Below are 24,304 nucleotides of genomic sequence, written 5' to 3' on the forward strand. Positions count from 1 at the left end.
ATGGCCGGCCTCTACTTCTCTTCTTCCTCTTCTTCCCTCTTCTTCTTCCATCTTCTTCCCCCACCTTTGCCCTATCTCCTGAATAAACCTCCCCCCCTTGGAACAGTGTGGTCTGGAGTGGTCTGTTTGCTGCAGTCGGACGTCTGAGATAACAACTAACACTGGTAATATTTGATCAGATGTCAGACTGTAGATGTTTTTGCACGTAAGTTTCTTAAGCTCCTTTTGAGCCCTGTCTTTAAGATTTCTACTCCAGAAGCATGACCCCTCCGCGTAGTCCACAAAATAGCCAGAAGAGCAATGGCTGCTCTTGCGAATGACCCAACAAAGATGAGGCTTCTTATCCCCAGCCTTGGGTGATCTCGAGCACAGTCCCCTCTGATCCCTATGCCTGGTTCATTTCTCAGAGGGTAGTCTCCTCAATCCAAAGATTGTTCAGGGTTCAGATGTGTCCTGATAAACCTCTGACGAAGTTTAAAGTCTCTTCTTGTATATACAAGAAGGAAAATGAGCAACAAGCTTGGATTCCTATATATTCCTTGAGTTGGTGGGGTGACCCACAAATGTTGCATTTTCTGGCTGTGAAAGTGTGTCCTTGTATTTCCGATTGTTATTTGAAGTTGGCTATGCCTGGTTAGGGGGGAGTGTAATATTCATTTCCTCATCTGACTTTACAAGACCGCCAAGCTGCCCTAGGGGAAGGTGACCTTCCCCAGCCTACCAGCAGAGAGTGGAATGTGGCTTTTGCATAATAAAGAGCTGGAGCTGGGGCAGAAAGTGCTGCAGAACTTCCAGGCAGGCAGACGTGCCTATTGAAGCTGGAGGAGGCAGGATGGAGGCAGGATGGAGGCAGGGCAGAGATGGAGTCAGGCTATGAGAACCAGTGGAGAGAAGGAATGGTGGAGAACTCAGGCTAATGGACACTAGCTGAGAGACTGAACCAGCAAAACAAAAAGCCAACGGTTTTAAACTATATAGATGTCTCCATGTCTTAATTGAACCTCAAGCAGGATCCTCAAAAGGCCTGCAAATGTTGAGTACCTATCCTCAGCCAGGACTAGAGGATTAGGGAACGCTTTCCTTTGCCCGCTTCTCCCATCAGTGTGAAGTGTTTTATCTGATGGTCACACAGTTGCATTCCCTGGGAAGTTAAGAGGTAGCTACTAAGTATCTGCAATTTCTGGAAAGTTTCCCACACAGGTGTTTATATGGCAGAAGTTAAAAGCCTTTATATGTGTGGTCTGGAGAAAGGGCCCAGTAGTTAAGAGCACTGGCTGCTCTTGCAAAGGACCCAGGCTCTATTCTTAGCAGCAGTATGGCGCTAACCATCTGTAACTCCCTCATCTGGCCTCCATAGGCACCAGGCATGCATATGGCACATAGATATCATGTAGACAAGCACCTACACATAAAAGCAATAACAAACAAACAAACAAAAATATACTAAGACCCTTAGGCCACTATAGCTATAGGAGTTCCTGGCTTGTACCTTTGCTTTGGTTGAGCTCACATTGTCATAAGTTCTGAGACCCTCAGGCCACATTTGGACCAACACTGGGGAGTCATTACTGCACTACCTGCTTGGCTTAGTTTTGTGTATGGCTGCAGTTCTCTCAGCTCAGGAACTGATCTTTGAGACTGTAACACTCAAATGAGCGAATGAACCATTTGCTCGGTGTACCAAGTTCCCACCTGAATATCCTGAATGGGATCTTTGCGGCCAAAGTTATAAGCTCGGAACTCGCCTCCAGTCGAAGCAGCAAGCTCCTTCAAGAACTCGTTCGCAACCTCATCGTTGTAACTGAAGGAGATGGTACAGATAGGGATGTTCTGAAAGAGTTTGACGTGGTCCATCACCATTTCTGGTGGCTGAAAGGGTAATCAGGGGGATGGGAAAGGGGAAAAGAGAAAGACAAATGGTATCATGTAAAAAATTCTTAGTATTTTTCATGGGTGGTCAAATTCTGAGATAGTTGCTCACACAATGAGTGACTTTTTGTCAATGTGTTAAATGTGTCAGTGTAAATGTGTCAATCAGCAAACTGCATACCAAGGAGCATGGAGCTCCAAAAGCCACGGTCCTGTCCAGCTGAAGTCCCACATTATGGTAGGAAAAAGGTTTGTCAAGCAGAACCATAGGAAGAATGTCCTGGCCACTGAGATCCCACATTGTGGGTCCCTGGCTTCCCAGTTTGGCTTCCAAACATTTTTTTTTTCCCCGAGACAGGGTTTCTCTGTGTAGTCCTGGCTATCCTGGAACTCACTCTATAGACCAGGCTGGCCTCGAAAGCAGAAATCCACCTGCCTCCGCCTCCCAAGTGCTGGGATTAAAGGCATGCACCACCACCGCCCGGCCCAAACATCTTTATGAATAGAATAATTTCAGCTTTTGCCATGTTGTAGGCAATTTGCTTCAGAAGGAGAGGAAAAGAGAAACACCATTTGTTAAAGGTTCTTCTGAGCACTGGGCATTTTGTTTAGGGCCTGTGCAGTACTTTGAACAAAAATGGCCCCTCGAGGCTCATAGGTAGAGACACTATTTGAAAGGCTTCCGACCTGTGGCCTTGTTGCAATATGTTGTGACGTTGTTGGCAGAAGTGTGTTACTGGGGATAGGCTTTGAGGTTTCAGAAGCTCAAGCCAGGCCCAGTGTCTCTCTCTCTCTCCTTGCTGCCTTAGGAAATGGATATAATATTCCAAGCTACCTCTCTAGTACCATTGTTGGTATCAGAAACTAGCATGGCAGGTCATCTCTGAACCCAGTGACATCACACATAAGCGACAGGGACCCATGAATCTGTTGCCATGACAACCGCCATACATTCCCAGAATCTACTTGGCTCACCTCCCGCCTTTACCTGAGAGCTGTTATGTTACAACCCAAATAAAAGGCAGACCCTTTGGACTTCCCCCCAACCTCTGTTTTCCCTTCGTCTTCGTCACTACCTTTGCCCTCTTCCCCCACAATAAACCTCCCACATGGGACTGTATCGGCCTGGTGTGGTGAGCCAGGATTCTAACACAACAACCATGTCTGCCTGTGTGTCACCATGCACCATACTATGATGATAATATGACTAAATCTCTAAAACTAGAAAAGCTCAAACTAAATACTTTGTTTTATAAGAGTGGCTATGATCATGGTGTCTCTTTTACAGCAACAGAAGACTGACTAAGACAGCCTAAATTCCTGGCTACGCCTTAGAACCATGAGTTCAGCCTTTCAAGCATCTTGGGAGGTAGTTTGGAAAGGAATGATGGCCGCCTATCCATTCCTCTTGTCCTTTTTAATTATAAAGACACTGGTTTTCTTTTCATGACAATGATATCAGCTTTTAAAAAGGTGGTGGTGGTGGTGGTGGTGAAACAAAAACCATCAATGATAACACAGTACAATTTACCTTTCACAGGAATGGCCAAACCATCCCAGTTCTGACTAGTGAGACCTAGAAGTTCTCAGGGAGCGATTTCCTTTCTCAATAAAAAAGACAAAACAGAAGAGCCCATTGTCCTTCTCCATTCTTACAAAATGGACCTTTCTCAGCCATGCTGTCACCACAAGGTTGGAAAACGTTTATTCAATGATGGTGGACTGTGAAGACAAGAGGAAATCCACCTTCTGGGACACATGTGTGGGTGGTTGTGTCACCAGAACAGCTACAGCTGGGTTTCCCATCCCCCCCCCCCCCCCGTCCCAATATGTGGCTCTTTATCATCTGGCATTTGACTACTATTCTGCCTTTCCCCAGCTATTCCCTACTAGTGATAATGTAGCTAGCACCTCTACTTAATGATGAGAAACTGGTCTGTACAGTTGGGTTTGCCAATGTCACCAAGTTCTTTGGTGTCGACACTGGAGTACACACACACTTCAGTCCTAGAGGCATTACCAGGTAGTTCGCTCCCCTGGTGTGTGAGGATTGCTTCTAGGTGAGGATCAAGTCACAGTACCATTGTTGATCACCCTGGGAAGACTTCCTCTGCCATCTTCTTCTCCAAAGACAGCTCAGCTAGTTAGTGCCTTCAGAAACTGTTGAAACTGTTGCCAGCTGTCCCTGGGCCTCCCCTGTGTTCTCACTGTTAGGAGTTCCCCTTCGATCATCTACCTTGCTGGCTCCTTCAAACAGTTCCATACTCTGTGGATCCTAACCTTTGCTCTTTAACCTTGCCTCATTTGATTTTCCTTGAAGCCCTGGGGAAAGGGTCATGAATGAGAGGGCCTCTGCTCACAGATAGTTGGCCTTCCCTGGGGAGGATGCTGCTGAAATGGTACCCAGAGACTGAACTTATGGATGCCGCCACCCAAACCTATCCTCAGTCTCTACTGAGGCTAGTCTTGAATCTGTACCTACTCAAAAATGCCTTCCCAGTTTGACTAGCCAAACTCTGATCTAATGTAGCTGGCAGGCTGACCCTGCCTTTCTTGTCAACTAAAGATGTGTCCCACCCCTGCCTGTTCCAGCTCAGCATCCCTTTCTGAGCACTGACTAGATGCTAAGTACCAAGAGCTGCGCTTCGTCTTCCCCTGATGTCCATCCACAACCTTTGGAGGCAGGTATGTAGCTTTCCTTTCTTCCTAGGAACATCCAGCCTTTGTTCTTTGATCTACAAAGCAGACAAGAGACAACCCTACATTCTGCTAATCCAATAGCCGGTGCCAGCACGGCAAGGCACTGTTCTTCTAAAGGCTTACAGCAGAGATACTTGGGGTAGAAAGGGGACAATGGTGCTATCGTTCTAACTGCATGCTGGGAACTCTAGCTGCTATCTGCCCTTCATTAGTTTTATGGCATCGTACATTTATTTGCTTGTTGATTCTCCTTCCTCTAAGAGCTTCTCTGAAAGCCGGCACCATGTTCACCTTGCTCACTGTTTGGTAACCTCAGGCTGAGAAGGGAAGCCCTGGCACTATATTTACAGAGTTCAGTGATGAAAGTATCATTTATTTCCTCAGAGCTACACTGTGAGGGAGAAGGACTAGCCTTGAGCCACAGACGAGGAAACTCTAGTTAAAGGACATTTGGTCAAGGACGCTCTGGTGGACAGGACTGAGTCGGTCTCTAACCCAGGTTTCCACCTCTCAGTTATTCCCAGTGCTTTATTCAGCTAGAGAGGAGGGCACATTAGGGGCAACTTTATAAGCCCACCACTGGCACCCAGCTCTAGACCCCAAAGTGCTAAACTAGCTGGTGTTCCAGTGCCCCTTGTGGCATTAGAATGTGATGGGAACCCCTGAGCTACTGACCTATCCTCATATTTCTTGGGGCTTCTGAACATCTGTGTGCTCCCCGGCCCTCCAAACCTGTTTGCTCATAATTGGAATTGCAGTTGAGTTCCTAATATCATAACAAACCAGAAAGTGGTTAACTCCTTTCTGCCTTCTCTACTCCCCCACTGCCCGCCCCCAAAGCTGGGCACCAAGCCCTGGGGACTCTCAAGTGAGTCCCTTCCTCCACTGTCTTCCTACAGGCATGCTTACAGGCCCTTGTCCAGGTCTCAGCAGAAGCTTTGGCACAGCCGGCTTGTCCCTGACACTATCAGGGCATGTTTCCAAACTAGGGACGGGTGATAAGTTCTGTTCCTATGGAAGTTGCCATCGTAGTGACACCTACCCTTCTAACCTGTATGACAGCCCTGACCTGAACATCTTTACCTTATTCTGCACACTCCCTCCATACATACCCTGATAAGTTTTTCTCAGCATGACCCTGTTCCCCATACACCCACCCTTCTGCACCCACTACGCAGGACAATTTGTTCTCTGTTCAAAAAGTTCTTTCTCTCCTTTCCAGACACAGTACAAATGCCCCTCTCCACTAGGAAACCCTGTATAGCTAAATCCACACACCTCTGTGCTGCTAGACATAGAGCAGACAGCCTCAACCCCCCTGGACTGTATCAAAATGAACTGTATACATCTGGCACATTCCCGAAGGCAAGGATCTCTTTCGAGGCCTCAGACCTTGGCACCACCTGGGATACACAAGAGACACAGACGGGTCTGAGTAGAAAGTGCAGTGAAGTTGACAGAAACAGCATTCCAAATTGAATTTCGCCAAAGCACAGTTTCTCTGCCATAAATCTACTGCGGCGGTAAAATCCAGTGGCTTCGATATTTAATCCTTGAGCCATTTGACACAGGGTATTTTAGAATAGGCAGTCTGCGCATATAAACATCTTCCAAGGCGGGATACGTGTTGATACTAATTCACTTTAGCAGTCGATTTACATTGTGCTGGCCTGGAAAATTCTCGTATTTACTTACTGCCCGGAGTACTTGTCTTTCATTCACAAAGCTCGAGAGAAGCAGAACAGACGCTTCTGAAATGTTTTCCGGGCAGGGCTAAACAAAGCCAAGAATGTTTCGGTTGAAAGGCATGCTTTTGTTTAAGTGAGGGTGAGGATAAACTTGGGGATGTGAATCAAGGATGTCGCCCAGAGACGTGTTTAGATTGAGCCCTCAAAGGAAAGAAACTGAAAGCAATCTCCACATTCTGGGTGTGTAATAAAACACAATCCAGTATGCAATGGAAGGCAGACGTCTCCAGGCCTGTGAATATGGGTCACATTAAGTACAAAATATTCGCTACCACCACGATGCTCATAAATGTTTCTCAGACTTATAGAAGATGAGGGGGTTCCTTGGTGCCTTTTTTGTACTTCAGTTCTGGGTCCCTATTCCAGGGACACATCTTCCAATATCTCTGAGGGACTGGTCCCTGGATATTGAACCCAGAGCCCCTTGAATGCTTAGGCAAACACTCAACCCCTGGGCTGTATGTAGCCTTAACCCCCTTTTAAGTCTTTCAAAATAAAATTTGAGACAGTGTCTTGCTAAGTTGTTTATGCTGGCCTTGAACTCATTCTATAACTAGCAGTCATTGAGCTGGTCAATCTCCTGCCTCAGCTTCCCGTGTGTGTGGGATGTTAGGTCCCTGTCAACAAAATCAGCTTCTCTGCCTGTGAAGAGCTCAGCACCCACCCTGATGGCAGCAGTCCAGTTTGAGTGAGTACCTGGTCAGGTCTCCCATCTGTCAAAAGGTAGATTACTTGTGTTTCTTCATCAGCAAAAGCAATTTTCAGGGCATTCAGGGTATTCGTGGAACTTCCAACCTGTGGACGTGGGAGGGAAAGACACAGTCCAGAGAGATCATATAAGCAAGTAAAATCTATTCTCGGCTTCAATTTTAGAAAGAAAGAAAGAAAGAAAGAAAGAAAGAAAGAAAGAAAGAAAGAAAGAAAGAAGATAAAGGAAAGAGACTTCTGAAATAAGAGACAAAATTTCATTGACATAATGATTCAAGACCGGTGACCCCAAGAAACCAAGCCCCCAGGTGTCCCGTCAGTGTCTAGCCTGGCAGTCCAAGGTCTGCTAGAAGCCAAGGCTGTGGATTTCCTGTCTTGACAACAGAGGTCTTAATGCAATTTCATCTGTGTGGTTTTGTGTGAACCACTAACTCGGTTAAGGATAGAGCTTAATCAAGCTGCCCGAATACTTCCTGGTTGGGATCATGTTTGTTCCAACTCAGGATTTATTCATGCCACCCAGTATTTGGCAAACATGAGCATGGTCTCGTTTTGATGATGAACACATGAACGTTTCTAGCATACATCCGATCTACAGAGGTCACGGTGGGGAACATACACCTTAGAATGCTCAGGCGTGTTATTGGGTCTTATGTGAAGGCATAGGGTCCCGATGTTCTTCTGCTTTGAGTATGATAGAAATAAACTAACATATCTGGAGGCATGTAGTTACAGGTCCCATGTCCCTGGGATTCAACCAACCAAGTTAAAAATGTTCAGAAAAAAAAATTGCACGGATACTGAATATCAGAAAAATTCATTATTCCCCAAATAATATATTATAGTAAGTGTTCACTATACTATAGTAAGTGGAGTTGCATTTTTATTCTGTTAGATATAAGTAACTTGAAAGTGATTGAAAACAGACAGAAGGATGTGCACAGTTCATATGCAAACCTGCTCTCTTTTATATGAGCAACATCTGTTGACTTTGGTATCCATGGGGGTGGGGGGTGATCCTGGGACCAGTTTCCCATAGCTACTGAGGGATAACTGTATAAATTAAAATCAAAGAGAATTAATTATGGCTTATTTTCTCTCTTACATAAAAGATTAATCATAACACCATCCATAATTCTTTGTGTGTGTGTGTGTGTGTGTATATGTGTGTGTGTGTTTTTAAAAGAATATATACATTGCACGCCAAGAGGAAATAATGATAGGTTTTTAACAAGATTACCAAACATGTCAAACAATTATAAATTAGAAAGATCTCGTGAGCCAGTATGGAGTGGAAAAAAAATCAGATAAATGTAGGTTTATCTTTAGAGTGTACTTTAACATACAAAAAAAAAAAAAAAAAGCCTTATCCAGATATAATCCCTGTCTGTAAAATACACCAAACTGCAAGATTAACCCTTCCTCCTCCTCTCAGACCCAGGGTATCAATTCAACCACAGTCCATAAGCAAGAAAAACAACTGTGAGTGATCCAAGGAGGAGGGAATTTATGCAAAGGGCATCTGGAGAGCTCACAGCACTGCCATCTGGCAGGGAAACCCAGCTTGGGACCTCACACCAGCAAAAACCCCAGTCCTGCTGCAAGCCTGTCTGGCAGGAGCCCCACAGCAACACCACCAGGACACCAGATGCTGTGGTTAGCTACACCAAACCAGGCACTGTCAGACATGAGATGGACCAGGAGCCCACTGCCACCCAAGAGGCTTCACCCATCTGCGTATGCCACCGCTGTCATGGTTCCCTCATTGGTAGACCCACTGTCTGGGCTCACTGTCTCTCAGTTCAAATCAAGGAAGGTTACTCTGAGGTTGTGTGCCTGAGCCCCACGCACACTTACACCTGAGCTGAAGAGAAGCAAGAGCTTCAACTTCTATATGGTGGACAGGTACTGCTCCCTTATAAGAACTGGATAAGGAGACGAAGACTGGTGGCCCAAGGAATGACAAGTATCCAGCTCATATTCCTTTCTGTTAAGAGATGCTCAAACCTAGGCCCAGGTGATGAAGTTATGACTCCTCCCTTGCAGCTCCTCTTCCCTGGGCCTCTTCTCCCTATCCATGGATACTTAATAAAGTACCCAAGACCCACTTTGCCATGCGTCATGCTAGGGCTAGAACACAACTTAGCAAACAGTCTTGAGAGGGGTTCCTATGACAGTGCTGGCAACCTGGAGACACTGCATTAAACAGTATGCTGGCCCAGGTACATAGATACCTGGCATTGGCTGCATTACTCTAGCTGGGTGGATAGCTCACCATGGAGCTGGCATAGAAGACTAAACCTGGGCTAAGCACCCACAGTTCCTGTGTTTTTACCCTGTGGCCTAAGACTCAGAGCTATTTCTATTCCTGTGTCCACAGGTTACCCACCAGGAACAGGAAGCCCAGGGATATACCTTCCACCCCTGTCTTAGCATCAAGCAGGAACTGAATGGGAGTTCCAGCAGCGTGAGGTTGCTCTGAAAACTAAGTGGTTACTGTAGTGAAGCTCACAAATATAAGCCAGCTCCAGCAGGCTAAACTAAAGACAGTGTCTGCCTGTTGAGCTAGCAGAGTCTCCTGACACAATAATCAGATTGCCCAGAATGCAATAAAGAAAAACCAGTCATCCCACAAAGAACCAGAAACAGCTTGCTTGTCTGAGAAAAGCCATCAGCGCAGAGATCTCTGAGACAATAAAGCAGAGAGGATATTGGTACTGTAAGAGTTCCAGGAAAAGAAAGAGAGGAGAGTGAGACATTTTAAAAATATTCAAGAACAATGTCTTTTTAAAAACCCCTTGGGGGCTGGACAGATGACTTGGGGGTTATAAGTACATACTGTTCTTGTAGAGGACCCAGATTTACTTCCCAACATGCATGCTGGGTGGCTCATACTTGTGTGTCACAGCTCCGGGGATGCAATGCCTCCAACCCATGTGGGCACCTGCACTTGTGTACACAGCCCCACCTTATACATATATACATAACTTAAAATAATGAAAATCTTTTTTTTTAAATCCTTAACTTTGCTGGAAAGTATAAAGACTATAATTCAAGAAGCTGAGAAAACCCCAAATAAGTTAAAAATCTATGAAAATCATAGCTAGATACATTGTGTGTAAATTTCTGAAAATTAAAGCCAAAAACAAGAAAACAAAAAAAATCCCACCCTCCCTGAGAACAATCAAAGAGAAATAACACATTGCATTGCCCATTAAGGAATTCTAGTCTGGGTGGCAGCCACTTCTCATCTGAAACCACAGAGACATAAAGAAGTGGCCTGACATGTTTCAAGTGTCAAGATGAATGAATTTGAAGTCATAACTCACATCTGGTGGGAAAACCTACTTCCGGGCTGATGGAAAAGCATATGACTCTATAGCCAGGAGTCTCATCTTTAAAGACTAATGACTTTAAAGACATATGACTAATGAAAACTTACAACTCAAAAGAAGCAAGAGTAGAAACTCAAATACTGAGCACGGAAGGCATACGGTCACCCTTAACTCCTTAAACTTCTCCAGTCACATGTTACAGTTGGGGTAGCTTTTATGGCATCTAATGATTGCATACAGGAGAGCCATTTCAGTAACACGTTTAAGGTGGATGGAGCATAAAGGGTGTAAGCTGAGAGCAGGCTTGTTTGCTTGGAGTCCTCATACATCAGTATCAGGAGCTGTAATAAACGGCTACTTAGTATTTAAAAAAGCCACCAGGACAAGCATTTCAAAAACCATACAGAGCGCTACAGTAAAAAGTAAAAACAAAGTGCTACAAGTGACCAAAGGTCCTGAGAGAAGGCAAGAGTAAAGATGAGGCTGAGGATATACGGTAAATTACAACCGAACTGTAGGCAGGAGCTTCAGATATCAATAATGCCTATGTATGGCTCTAATACCCATTATTTGACAGAGATCGGGGAACTACTTACAGTCATGACCGGATCCCTTAATCCTCCAAGAACTTGTTTCAAATACAGTAATGTGAACAGACTGGAGATAAGAGGATGAAACTGATACGTTGCAGGTTTATTCTTTTAAAGCAGGGATAGCACACTTAAATGCATACTTAATATACTTTAGGTTTGTGGATGGGGTTGTTGATTTTTGCTTGGGTTTGATTTGAGGTCTTGCTAGGTAGCTAAGAAGGCTTCTAACACATTATCCTCCTGCGTCAGCCTCCCAGGTTCTGGGATGTGCATGTATTACAAAGCTTGGTTCACCACACACTTCAGAGCAGTGAAAGTACTAAGGACAAGAAGGGACATTAAACAATGGTAGAAGGCTCAATCTACAAACACAGAAACTCTAAATATATATGCACCTAATAAAGTCTTAAAAAGCACAAATCAAAAATGTGATAGATCTGATAAAGAAAAAAAATAGAAAAAAGGCCAATTATGGTGATTTTCTCTAACACCCAGCACCATGGTAGCCACATTCTATAAATTTAAGTGTTTAACTTAATTTTTCATAAAGTTCTAATAAGTTTTAATTTTTTTATAAAAAACAATTTACAATATTGAAAATAAGTTAAATTTTGTCACGCATGCCTACGGCCTTCATAGAGTCAATATTAATAACAGAAAGATAACTTGAAAACTTCCCAACACTTGGAAATCAAATAATAGATTTCTAATAATCCATGGCTCACTAAAAAGGAAACAAGACATTTAAAACTTGCTAGAAATTATGGGAAATTAAGTAAAACACGTATCTCTACAGAATGTGGCTACCACAGTGCCTGCCGGTGGGGAAATCTGTGCCTGTTAGTAGTTCATGCTGGAACAATGGAAACCGGTCCAGAAGCCAGCTGTGCTACTAAGAGCATTCACAAGGCAGAGTGACACCCACTCACATGACAGAAGAGCAGAGTCAGGAAGCTCAGCAGAACAGCAAAACTGACGCTAGGGTGGCTCTTAAGTAAAGTCAGCGTAGGTTGGGTGTGGTGATTCCTGCTATAATCTTTTAACACTTAGAAGGCTAATAGGAGGCTGGATTGGAGCCAGCCTGGGCTACCCAGCAAGGGACTATCTCAGAAGAAGCCAGGCACGGTAACCATGATGGTTTGTATATGCCTGGCCCAGGGAGCGGCACTATTTGGAGGTGTGTCCTTGTTGGAGTAGGCGTGTCACTGTGGGTGTGGGCTTTAAGACCCTCATCCTAGCTGCCTGGAAGTCAGTATTCTGCTAGCAGCCTTCAGAGGAAGATGTAGAACTCTCAGTTCCTCCTGCACGGTGCCTGCCTGGATGCTGTCATGCTTCCACCTTGATGACAATGGACTGAATCTCTGAACCTGTAAGCCAGCCCCAATTAAATGTTGTCCTTATAAGAGTTGCCTTGGTCATGGTGTCTGTTCACGGCAGTAAAACCGAAACTAAGACAGTGATACACACCTGTTATTCCAGCTACTCAAGAGACTGAGACAGGAAGACTTCAAGTTCAAGGCCAGCCTGAGCAACTTAGCAATATTAACCTCAAAATGAAAGATTTAAGAGCTAGAAATAAATCTCAGTGAGAATACTCGCCTGCCGTGTTCACGGTGCTGCTTCAATTCCCAGTGTCAACAAACCAAAACAAACAACGACAACAAAACAAAAAACCTGAAGAGCATTCTCAAAAACACCATCAGTGTTCTTCAAATACATCAAGATGGTATAAATACAAGGAAGACCAAGAAGCTCCCTCCTCCTGCTGGGGGAGACTGAGGAGATATTGCAATTGGAAATGTTCTGACAGAAAACCTGATGAACTCAGAATGAAACCTACAATTCCGTTAATAGCACCCCTGTGAATCAAGCAGGGCCAGCAATGTTTCCACCCAGTAAGACTGGATGTGCAGCTGTCAGCTAACAGCGTAGCTCCTGCTAGCGGTAGGTTGTAAAAAGAACATTGGTAACACTGGAAACTTAACAAGTTGAGTCTGACCTCAACACTACATCCTAGGATGAGGTGGCCAGTTCCTTAAAGACATTATCTTCTTATATAATACAGTTCCTTCTTTTCCCATTTTAAAGGCAAAAATCCCCAAAGATCTTGGGGTATCTCAGTGTCTGCCTGGGCCTGCTTTGATCAGTCAGGATTCAAGGGAGCTCAGGTAATGTCTGGTGTGGCTGCAGAGCAAATCGTGGTTATTTTAAGCAACCTTTGAACAGCCCTGTCTCAGTTTTTAGGTGTCTCAAATATCTGGAATGCAACACGGTTCTGGAGCATATTCAAAATTAAGAGAAGCTCAAGGTGAGAGAAAACTCAGGAAAAGAAAACCCTTCCCAATAGCCTGTATGACAAGAGACAACAGCTTTCCAGATCTCTGAGAAAATTCAGACCTGAGAAATGGCTTCTTTCCCCTGTATCATTCTGTGCTCCCCTCCCCCTCATCTTCTCGCTCTCAGCCCTAAATGCTCAGGCCTTACTGTTGGTCTCCTTAAGTACACTGCTTCTGAACAAAGTTCACTGTTAGGGACAGCTGCAGTGGCTCCTTTGGGCCTTTGAAACACTGATGGGAGGGTGTCAGATGGGACAGATCTGAGCACCTGAGTACCCAAAATATTATCTGTTGAAGTCTGTTTTCATCACAAAGCTGTAATCAGAGCCCAGGGAAGATTTGTAAACCTTGTCCAAGGGTTACACACCCACAAGTCCAACCAGTCATGAAATAAAGATACATGCAGGTATACACGTGCACACATACACACACACACACAAACACACACACAATTGTCTCTGGGTGCAGAGATGGCTGAGTGGATAAAACCCTTGCTTTTGGAAATGATGAACACCTGAGTTTGGATGCCCAGGACTCGTAACAGCTGGGTGCAGTCTATAATCCCAGCGTCTATAGCCCCAGCACTCCTATTGGAGAGAGAGTTCCCAGAAGCTCACAGGCTAGCTACCCTGCTGCGTGGAAGCAGCAAAATAACCAAGAGACCTTGTCCAAAACAAGGGTGAGGATTAGGACTGATGCAGATCGTTGTTCTCTGGTCTTCGCAGGAGCTCCATAGCACATGTGTGCCTATACTCAGGTGCCCAGATCTGCATATACACACATATACATTACTATAAACACTCGAAACATTGTGTCTGTTTGAACCTCTACAGGCTCTCCCCCTTGTTTTTATTCCCTAAATGATACAGTGTAACCCCTGTTACATGCAGTAGGTATTGTGAGTTGTGCAGAGATGATTTTTGGCCCGTGGGAGGTTTTGTGTGGGCACTCTGCAATCTCACAGCATTTTATGTTAGGGATTTCAGCATCTGTGGCTCTTCTAGGATTCTGGGGGAGGTCCTGGAATCAATCTCCCATGGATACCAAGGGATGATGACTATAAATAGAAGCTTATCTAAACTTTAAGGTACTGACTTTTGAGATTGGATGAATGGGATCCGTGCGGCCAAATAACTGTCCTTGTATAGACACCGCCTTTCTTGGGTGCCCAAGCCATTTCCCAGCAATTTCTATCCCGTGAGTAAACACAAGGGACATATTTAGACTTCGTGAGCACTAGTACCACAGTAGACATTTTACCTTAATGTCTCTAATCCATGACTGAGCCTGTTTCAAATTATCTTCATTGATTTCAGCAAGTTTTTCCCGCCAAGCAGTTGCCTGACCATCAAAGGTCACAAAATTGAATTTACTCTTGTATCTCAGCTGTTCCTGTAAGAGACGATTATTATTTAACCATAAAACCACTCAAATGTAAGCAAAGCCGAAGAGAACGTTCAGTTTGAGGCAGTCTCTCGGGTATCCATTTTTAGTTCTAGAAACTAGCTAAAAAATTATGTTCAATTGGAAAAAAAAATCCAGTTTCTGCTGTAAAAGGCATTTGAGTCAAATTATATAGTCTGGATGTTTGGCCTCTACTGATGTTATATATGGATCTATAGATAGTTTTATATGCTACATATGTATGTATAAGCAATGTCATGGTACGACATTAAATGCTAACCTTATTGCTGATATTAATGCAGTGCTGAGTAAGCATATTAAATGCTTAAAGAAAGAAAATGACCTCGTTTGTCACCATGTCTTGAGAAAGGTGATTATTTGGGCACACTCACTTGCCAGTCACCAGCCTACGTTTCTCCTGGGGAAGCTAGCTAAGAGCTATATTTTGTATTTCTTAAACATTCTCCACTCTCAGCACAACAGACCCATGACGATACTGTGAGATACAGGTACGGAAATTAGACTCAGGGAACAACCTGTTTCCAAGCAAACGATTGAGGGGCAGCCCAGGTGAATGGAGCAGAAACTGGGATCTCCCACCATGAGCCTACCTATTCATGATGCTAAATAGATGCTTGTCTAAACTTTAAGACACTGACTGATAAGATAAGATGAATGGGATCCATGTAGCCAAATTACTGTCCTTGTATAGACACCGCCTTTCATGTCATGCAACCTGTTTCTCAACAATTTCTATCTCATGAGCAAACACAGGACATTTTCAGATTTCTCGCACAGTAGTCTACCACAGCAGAGATTTTGGTAGGGTTGGCAGATATCCTTCCCACTTTGCAATTCTGGGGCCAGTTCACAAAGTTTCCTTAATCGACATAGGAAATTTGAAATATCAAGATAATAAATATCTAAAAAAGCAACAGTAGTTTCTGTTGGTTAGCATATGTTAGTGACAACTCCAGGCAAAAAGTATAGACACACACTTAAGTGATCCAGGAGTGATGGTGACATAAAGGACCCAGCAGAGAGAGGACAAGTCTGGTTTCCAGGGAGCACTCAAGAGTTCTAGAATGGCAAAGGGGAACACTTCTGGACTGGCTTTCTCAGGACCCTTTCATGCAGTGTGACCCTGTCCACTGCTCAGAGCCACTACAGACAGTGACTATTGGGGATGCATTTATGACACGCCAGCCCAAGTACAAGAACCTGACAGTCCCCCCTCACCTGTATGAACTGGATGATCTTGTCCTTGACCAGGTTTAGTCTGCTCTTCATTGAGTGGGATGTGTCAATGAGGACATAGATGCACTCTCCACGAGCTTTGCCAAAGAGGATGTGACTCCCATTTTGTAGCCATTTAATCCTAGACAGGGAAAGGCATCAAAGTAAATAGAGTCTGTAGGCAACAAGCTCTCCATCAGAACACAGGGCTGCAGTCACAGAGCCCAGGGATCTGCAACATTGTTTATACCAGATCTTTGATGAATGGATGGCTTACTTTTAGATTTGTATTTTCTGCAGAAAAACCTCCATTTGAGACTGGAGAAATGGCTCAGCAGTTAAGATCACTTACAACTCTGGCAGAGGGTTTGCTTCCAGTTCCCAGTACCCATATTAGTTAGCTCACAGCTACCCATAACTCCAGCTCAGGGAGACCTGATGCTGTCTTCTAGCTTTGGACAGCACTTGCATGTGCACACATATGTACACACACACACACACACTGATGAAAATGAATCTTTTTTTAAAAAAGAAAAGTTTCCATTTAGATTGGCTCTCTTATCAGCCCCCCCCCCACTTCCTATCATCAATTCAAGCGGAACAAAACTAAGAAAATCAATACAACGGAAAAAACACATGCAAAGAAAGCCATAAGCAAATTACTTCTCAGTCTCTGCTATGCAAAGTTGCTCAGCTCTGAAACCAGCCATCAGTGCAATGCCGCTGGTGAAGGCAGCTCATTCCTGAAGCCTGTAGCATCTGCTAACAGGACTGAGTCACCCCAGGGCCCTGAAACAACTAAGGCGTTTCTGTGTGCACCGGGCTGCTGCTGTGGCCAGTGCCCAGGAGCTTATTCCAGGATGCACTAAAACTCACAGCTTCAGGAAAAGCCCTGCAGTGAGGGTTGGGGACAGAGGATGGAGAAAAAGCCTTACTGAATGGAGCTCAGCAAGTCTTAGGCAACTGGAGTTTGAAGGGCAAAATAGCAAATGGCAGTTACTGCATAGAACTATAGAGGGCATGGCTGGAGCCTATGCTGGGAGAGCCATACTCTACACACTGCACATATCTGCAGTGTATGCTACAGATTTGGACCAAATAGTGATCAGGACATGCATGTGAAGAAATTGCAAAAGCCAAGGAGAAAACAAAAATCATCCAAAGAGAGCTCGCCGGAGCTCACACACCTGAGAATGGCAGTTCACTTTCTCAGCCGTCAGAGCAAAGTGTCAAGTGGAATCCTCACTGGGGAGTCACCTCACCAGTAGAACCAAATCAGCTCTACGATAAAGGCCACTGTGGATATAAGCTCGCGTGACTTAAAACCACAACTTAGACTCAAATGGGCTCTAAGCAACTTAACACCATCAGAAAACACATAAAAATACAGAGTCTAACACCCAACAATGTAAAATTCAAAATGCCTAGACTCCAGAAAACAATAGAAAAAAAAATTGAATATAAGTCACAGGCATGCCAGGAACAGGAAACCATCCGTGTTTAGTGGGAAATCTGGTTGACAGAAATAGAGCAACAGATTCTAATATTAGAATTAGCAGAAAAGCAAAGGGTGTTATGTGGTCATTATAAATGTATTTCACAGTCCAGGAACAGAAGCAGAAGAGAAATGGAGGACATAAAATTGACCCTAAACTTTGCAGAAGAGGAAGCAGACAGAATGTAAGAGACAAAATGGAGAAGAGCCCGTGAAGTGCTGGGTCCCGGACATGATGTGGATGCTGCACTCATGGACTCAAACGATGGTGGTCACCTGTACAAGACCTGCACAACCAAGTCAGTCAAAAGCCCAGCATAGATGGGGAGCTGCCCTCCAGGCCCCAGTCCTTACTGAGGAACTCTGGGCAGCTGGTAGCTGCTGGGGATGGAGGGAGTCATTCTTTCTGGAGTATGTACTCACTGATAGGTTTCTCATGCTCTGGTGGAGGGCCCCATACCCATTCACATACGATCAGTGTTAAATAGACTTAGTAGTTATTTAAAAAAAAATAAAAGACATAAAATTGGGATGTGTTAGGGGTTACAGGTGGGTTGGAGGAAGGAAATGGGGGCTAGACATAATTCTATTTTATTACATATATGTATACAATTCTCAAGGATAAATACAAATGATAATAAATAATAAATTTCAAAAGCTCCTTAATGGAACTCCTAGAGGAACGCATATGAAGTGAGAAGGGAATTATACAGCGTCAACAGTGAGCAGAGGGGATGTTAGGGAACTGTTTGAAGGCACAGCATTAAGAAACAATTCAAAGTGAAACAGAAAATTAGACACAGTTTTGTAACACACAAGTATGTCTGTAATTGGACTCAACTGGATAATGAACAGGAAAGGGAGAAATAGAAACAACATTTAAAAATGTTTCTATTTTGATGGAAACAGTGGACCTACAAATCCAAGGAGGTCAAAGAACCCAGAGAGAAGAAAAGAGGAGAGGAAGGAAGGGGAGGGGAAGGGAAAGGAGGGGAGGGGGAGAGAGGGGGAGAGAGAGAAGAGAGAGGAAAAGGAGAGAGAGAAGAGGCTAGAGAGAGGACAGAGGGGAGAGAGTAAGAGAAGAGAGAGAAAAGAGAGAGAGGAGAGAGAGAGAGAGAGAGAGAGAGAGAGAGAGAGAGAGAGAGAGAGAGACCATAGCAAACTACAACATCATGAATTTGATGAAATCCAGTGATTAAAAGCAGCTAGAGGCAGAAAAACTCACAGTGCTTTCAGAGAAACAAGTCTAAGAATAAAGGTTTCCCTTCCCCCCTTTTTAAATCATAAATCATACAGGCCAGAACACACTGAAGATTTTTTAAAAGAAACAACTGATAAAATTTTCAAACTAGAATTCTAGACTTAGTAAAAATGATCTTTAAAAAAAAAAAAGAAAGAAAGAAAGAAAGAAAAAAGAAGTAAACTAAAGGGGTTTCCACTCCAACTGTGCTGATACAATTCATTGCTGACTACGTGAACCACAACAGATACTAAGAAAGCTTTTCAGGTAGAAATGAAAGAATGCCCTGTAGAAACACAGGTTTCTGTAAAGGGGTAGAGAGGGGTGTGAGCAAATACAACTTGTATTTATTCTAATTCTTTGTCGTTACATTAGGGCATTAGACTGTTTGCACTGCATTATTGCGTTCATAGGAGCTGCACACCTAAAGTGCAGGGTAACTGGAAGGGGAGTGGGGGTGGACTCAGTGATATTCTTATACGCAAGGCAGTGTAGTCTTGTTTGAAGGCAGACTGAGAGGTTAATGTGTAGTATAAACGCCAAGCTGTCACGCACGTCAAGACAAGACGCTAAGGTAAGGTTAATAAGACAACAATGGAGGGAAAAAAGTCATAAAGAGGAAATCTGATGCCACAGTTTAAAAGTGAAGAAAAGCCTGGCAATGGTGGCACATGCCTTTAATCCCAGCACTTGGGAGGCAGAGGCAGGTGGATTTCTGAGTTCGAGGCCAGCCTGGTCTACAGAGTGAGTTCCAGGACACAGCCAGGACTACACAGAGAAACCCTATCTCGAGAAACAACAACAACAAAAAGCAGATTGTTGTGTTGTGGTCCACTCTGACCCATGCTTTGGAGTTATTGTGTTGTAGACCATTTTGTCTCACGCTTGGGGGCCAAAATGTCTCGGCCTGTTTTGTTGTTTCCGTCTGTGGGTCAGGGTCTAGCAAGATATTTGAAGAATGGAGACAAGACAGGGTGTGTGATCAAGTCCAGTTTCTTGTATTTGTCTCACTCCCTCTCTGAAGGGAAGTCCGGGGTATTTATACACTTTGTCACGTGCCTTGCAGGCGAGGATACCAAGTGTACCTTGCAGCTGGGGGCACTAAACAGCAAAACAAAATATATGGGATAAACAAGATATTTATCAGAGTGTGCTCAGCTGTTGTAAGCTGTTGAAAAACCAAGTCTCATGTCAGGGTATACGGCTCAATCAAGATGGTTGCAAAGCTGATTGCCGCTTTCTGCTACAAGTCGGCTCCCAACAGCAGACAGAACAGACAAAAAAAAAAAAAAAAAAAAAAAGTTACAAGATCCCAAATTTAAATCTAAGCAACTTAGTGAATGCAAATCATCGGAACACCACGAGCACTGTGTCTTCAAGAAGCCCAGTTAATTACAAGCCAGAGACGGGCAGAGAGAAAAGAACAGGAAGAGATCAGCCAAGGAAAAAAGTGAGCGTGGGCATTAAGGTGGAGTGACTACTCAGACACCAGACTGCGGACACTTCCTAACCGGGAATGTCAACAGGGCTGAAGTGTTCACATTACAAAGGAGCTGATCCACCAGGAGAACACTGACAGTCCACATTGAGTGTGCACCAACTAACAGAGCTTTAGAGTAGTAAGGGAAAAGCTGTCAGGCCTGGAAGAACCACACGAAAATGTTCTCAATGACTTGTAGAACAACTGAAGAGAAAATTGGTGGAAAATTTGTACAATACTTCCAACAAACCAGGGTAAGTGGCGTTCAATGCTTTCCACGTTCTGGGCCACAAAATCTTTCCGCAGGCTTTGGTGGTGTTAATGGTTATTTCTGCCAAACATACAAGATAGAGATGATGCTAATTCTCACATTGTACTGCAGAAAACAGAAAATGAAGAGAGATCCTGCTCACTCATGATGCTGGTCAGCAAGGACAAAGAAACCCAGAGGCTGGAGCATACCATGTCCCCCACAAGACTGAAAACGCAAACGAGAGAGTCATCTTTGAAACCATAGCGGAGGGGGCTCTAGACACAGGGACAGCTTGCTGTGAGTAACCTATCACCATGTGGCTTTTGAGATGCTGGGGCTCTGGGCATAAATACTGGGCAGTTGGGTATCTGCTACATCTGGTTTTGTAATAAAAACGGCAGGAGTGGTGTAGAAAGAGAGTTCATTTTCAAACGGCCATGGCAGGGCTGCCACTGGCTTAAACCTTAGATTCAGCATCTGGCATAATCCACAGAGCAAATTTATAAATGCTGTCACTATCCCTACTTTATAATCAAGGAAACAGATGCAAAATGTCATTAACTAAGGTGCCCGGGGGCCAAACAGCAAGTGGGAGAGCCGGGATTTCCATCACATTTTTAATTTCTTATTTGTCCAGTACTCTGTGACTTCAGAGACAAATGTGCCTAAGTGAATTCAGTCCCCACTGTCTAAAACTGTCCCCTGACATGTGGAACCTGAGGGTGTTAATTTAAATCTTCCACATGAAGTCAACCCTGAGGTCATCATACCTGCATAGCAGACTCATGGGCATGGGCAGATTGTAAGAGCACATCGGGATAAAGACAGATAAGAAGCGCTTTAACTGTTTTCCAAAATACGTACAGTATCTGATTATGTCCCAGTATGTAAGACTTTCCCTTAGATGAAACAGTTGCATAAGAGAGACTGTAGATGCAATAGCCTGCAATATAGACAAAGTGCCTGCCACAAAGGCATGAAGATCTTAGCTCAGAATCCTAGCACTCACAGAAAAGCCAGGTATAGTGTGTGGCATGTCGACAGCCCTAGTCCTGGGAGATAGACAGATAGCCCTCTGGAGCATATTGGTCAGCCAGCCTAACTAATCAAGAAGATCAATGTTCAGTGAGAAACTCTCTCAAAAATTAAGATGGTGAGCAACTGAGGAAGACACTGGCTATCAACCTCCGTTGCCGTCTCCCTTCCACATACATACATGTACATGTGTACCCGTACTGTGCACACACAATAACATGTTCCTCTTCCGTTTCTGGTGAAACCTGAATGCTAGTATCTCCCTTTGTTGTTGACAACGTTGTCAATAATTATAGACGGAAGTTTTGACTTAACTGTGTCTACTGGCCACTTCACTCAGCTGAGCTTTGTCTAAGTCACGGGCCTGAATTTCACGAGTGACTAGATCACTAGTGACCACATAAAACTATACCAACCTCCTTTGGATCTTGGCCAGGGCTGTGTGGACTCTCTCCCTGTACTGCTTGCAGTTCTCCTTGGTGATGTTGACGTGGACCAAGCTCCCATCCTTCCAGGGGATATGAATGAATCTGCTGCAGTATTTGGCATGGATTGTCTTCTTATTGGTGTCCTAAGGAAAGGACAAGATTGGGTGGCTATAGTAGGTTCTTAGAAACTCCTTTTGCTAAAACCAGACAAAAATGACTCCTTACTTGGGCTCATAAAATAACTAAACACAGAATAAAATCTGGACATCTCTGCCTCCATTTTCTGTCTCTCTCTTCTGAGTCCATCACCTGATAAGTCAGCACATAAGCATGCTGATCTCCAGATCAGAGCCTAAGTATGACCTAATGATGCCTAACATTCAGTCTCCCTTCAAGGATCAAGATAAGAGCAATTGAAAGATCTTACTGTGCAAAGTCCTGTCCAGATCCCACCAAAACCATCCAAAAGGGCACCTGAAGGTGTCCAGTAAACCTGTAATTACTCTGGATTCCAGGAACCACAGGGCCTCAAAGCCATGTGACCCCATATTGAGCTGCCTCTTGCCCCCAGGCAGTAATCTTCTCACTGTAACAATTCAAACCTCACAGAACCAGAACAGAGACAAGAGTAACCAGGTCCAGCTTGCTCGACAGCTGAGGTATGCTTTCCCTTTTGCCCCAGCTCTTCCTCTGTTTGAGCCTACAGCTCAAGTCTATACTCCAGAGATAAGAGTTTGGGGTCAATGAACCCCTTTGTCTGTACTTCACAATGTGACAGCAGTCATGTTGGTGGAATCTTTCTCTATGGTTCACGGCTGCCTAACAACATGGAGATTTTGTACTAGGATATGGATGAGCCTGTTCTGTGGGGAATTCCAGGGCTTGGGCTTTGGGGAGAAAGGGGTTAGAGAATTAGAACTGATCTCTGAATTTAAAGATTCATATATCCCAGTTTTCATGGAGCAGTGGTGACTCTGCGTGGTTGGGGTAGATTCTAGAGCTCATGAGAACAGAACTGGAGAAAGAGAATGTGTCATATTCACTAGAAGAGTGAAGCAGATGAAGCGCAGGCAGAGGCAAAGAAACAGCAGCAAGCGGTTGCTCCGATGGAGTCCGCGAACAGTCGGAAAAATCTATCAAACACATGTGTATTAGCAGATATCACACGGTACCCGGGGAGATGGCTCAGCTGCTCAGGCACATGAGCACGGAGAGCTGAGTTCAGATCGTCGGTGCTCGTGTAAATAGTGGGGCACAGCAGCCTATCTGTGATTGCATGCTGGCTGGGGGAGGGGTGACAGACAGAAGCAAGGTCAATTCTTCCTGGGGCAGGGGCATTCATCCAAAGCGAAACTGAGCAGAACAACTGAGTGTTTGCCTCCTGATTGTTCTAGCATGGTCAACTGCCATCCACAAGACATGACACAAACTTGGATTTAAATAGCTTGGGAATTGTGCTGGATACAGGAAATGATCTAAGATGGGGTAAAGGTCTGAGGATCTGTGTGAGGGCCACGCACAGAGGAAACATGACAGGAATAATAACCAGCAGAGCCCAGGGAGGCTGACATCAGGGGTGTCAAGCCACAGAAGAAATGCCCTAGAAAAGTAACCTAAGAGGCATGGTTAGAACTGATTGCACAGGCTATGCCTGCAGTTCTCCAAGGGCATAATAACCATGGCATGGAGAGGAGTGGAGGAGGACCCCATCAGGAGAGGGGATAAAGAAATGAAAGTATGTTGTAAGGGTCACCCACATGGCACTGACATCCCAGAGAATGAAAAACGGGGGCTGGAGTCAGTGGCGGCAAGGGAGAAACTCAAGAACTGGAGCAGGTGAGCTGGGCCCAGCACAGTCCAAGGAGGTGGGTGGCAGCCTTGAGGCAGTGAGTCAGGAAGCATCAGAGGAGAAAAGGCCGCCACCCACATCGGGCCAGTGGGTCCAAGAGAAAGACCAGCGCCTGCTAGAGAGGACAAAAATTCTGGGGTCACATAGGAACAAGAACCAGGGTGTGTCTGTGGTAAGGACAGGGTTGATCAGCAATATGCTCCTGGGGGAGGGAGGTGCGAAGGGAGCTGTCCTCTACCCTGGGTGTCTTCTCTCTCCATCTCAGCCTTATATATCCCTGGGGATGACACACAAAAGCTTCATTCCTGCCTATCTCTCAGACAGCATGATGTCATTTCTCTAAGAGACTGAGGTACAGCCACGTACAGCAACAGCAAGCCAGAAAGCTGTGTGGAGGCAGGCTGTCAGGCAGCATGGCCGAAGATAGAGCAACATGGCAGCCTGGAGGATCCCGTTCACACTGGCCTCCATCTGCCGTGAAAGAATTCCCTACCCAGCAACTCCATTCCCTGCCGGGGAACACCAACAGCCAAGGTGCCTTGGTGGTGTGGAGCACAAAGCACTGTGCAGATTCTCTACTTGTGTCGTCAGTGTC

General features: G+C 44.6%; 1 protein-coding gene across 8 annotated transcripts in view; it reads right to left on the bottom strand.

The window, feature by feature from the left end:
• The window catches only part of Vwa3b (von Willebrand factor A domain containing 3B), a 162,031-nt gene that overhangs the window by 70,292 nt on the left and 67,435 nt on the right, over positions 1 to 24,304 (bottom strand). For all 8 annotated transcript variants that reach the window (XM_034521629.2, XM_076915058.1, XM_076915056.1 and 5 more), the window contains 5 exons: positions 21,849 to 22,003; positions 15,933 to 16,071; positions 14,550 to 14,681; positions 7,014 to 7,112; positions 1,693 to 1,869 (listed from right to left, as the gene is read on the bottom strand). In XM_034521629.2, coding sequence (XP_034377520.2) covers positions 1,693 to 1,869; positions 7,014 to 7,112; positions 14,550 to 14,681; positions 15,933 to 16,071; positions 21,849 to 22,003 — 702 coding nt within the window. The remainder of the gene's footprint in view (positions 1 to 1,692; positions 1,870 to 7,013; positions 7,113 to 14,549; positions 14,682 to 15,932; positions 16,072 to 21,848; positions 22,004 to 24,304) is intronic.

Source organism: Arvicanthis niloticus, chromosome 17 (genome assembly GCF_011762505.2).
Source record: "Arvicanthis niloticus isolate mArvNil1 chromosome 17, mArvNil1.pat.X, whole genome shotgun sequence".
In the NCBI taxonomy this organism is placed as follows: Eukaryota; Metazoa; Chordata; class Mammalia; order Rodentia; family Muridae; genus Arvicanthis; species Arvicanthis niloticus.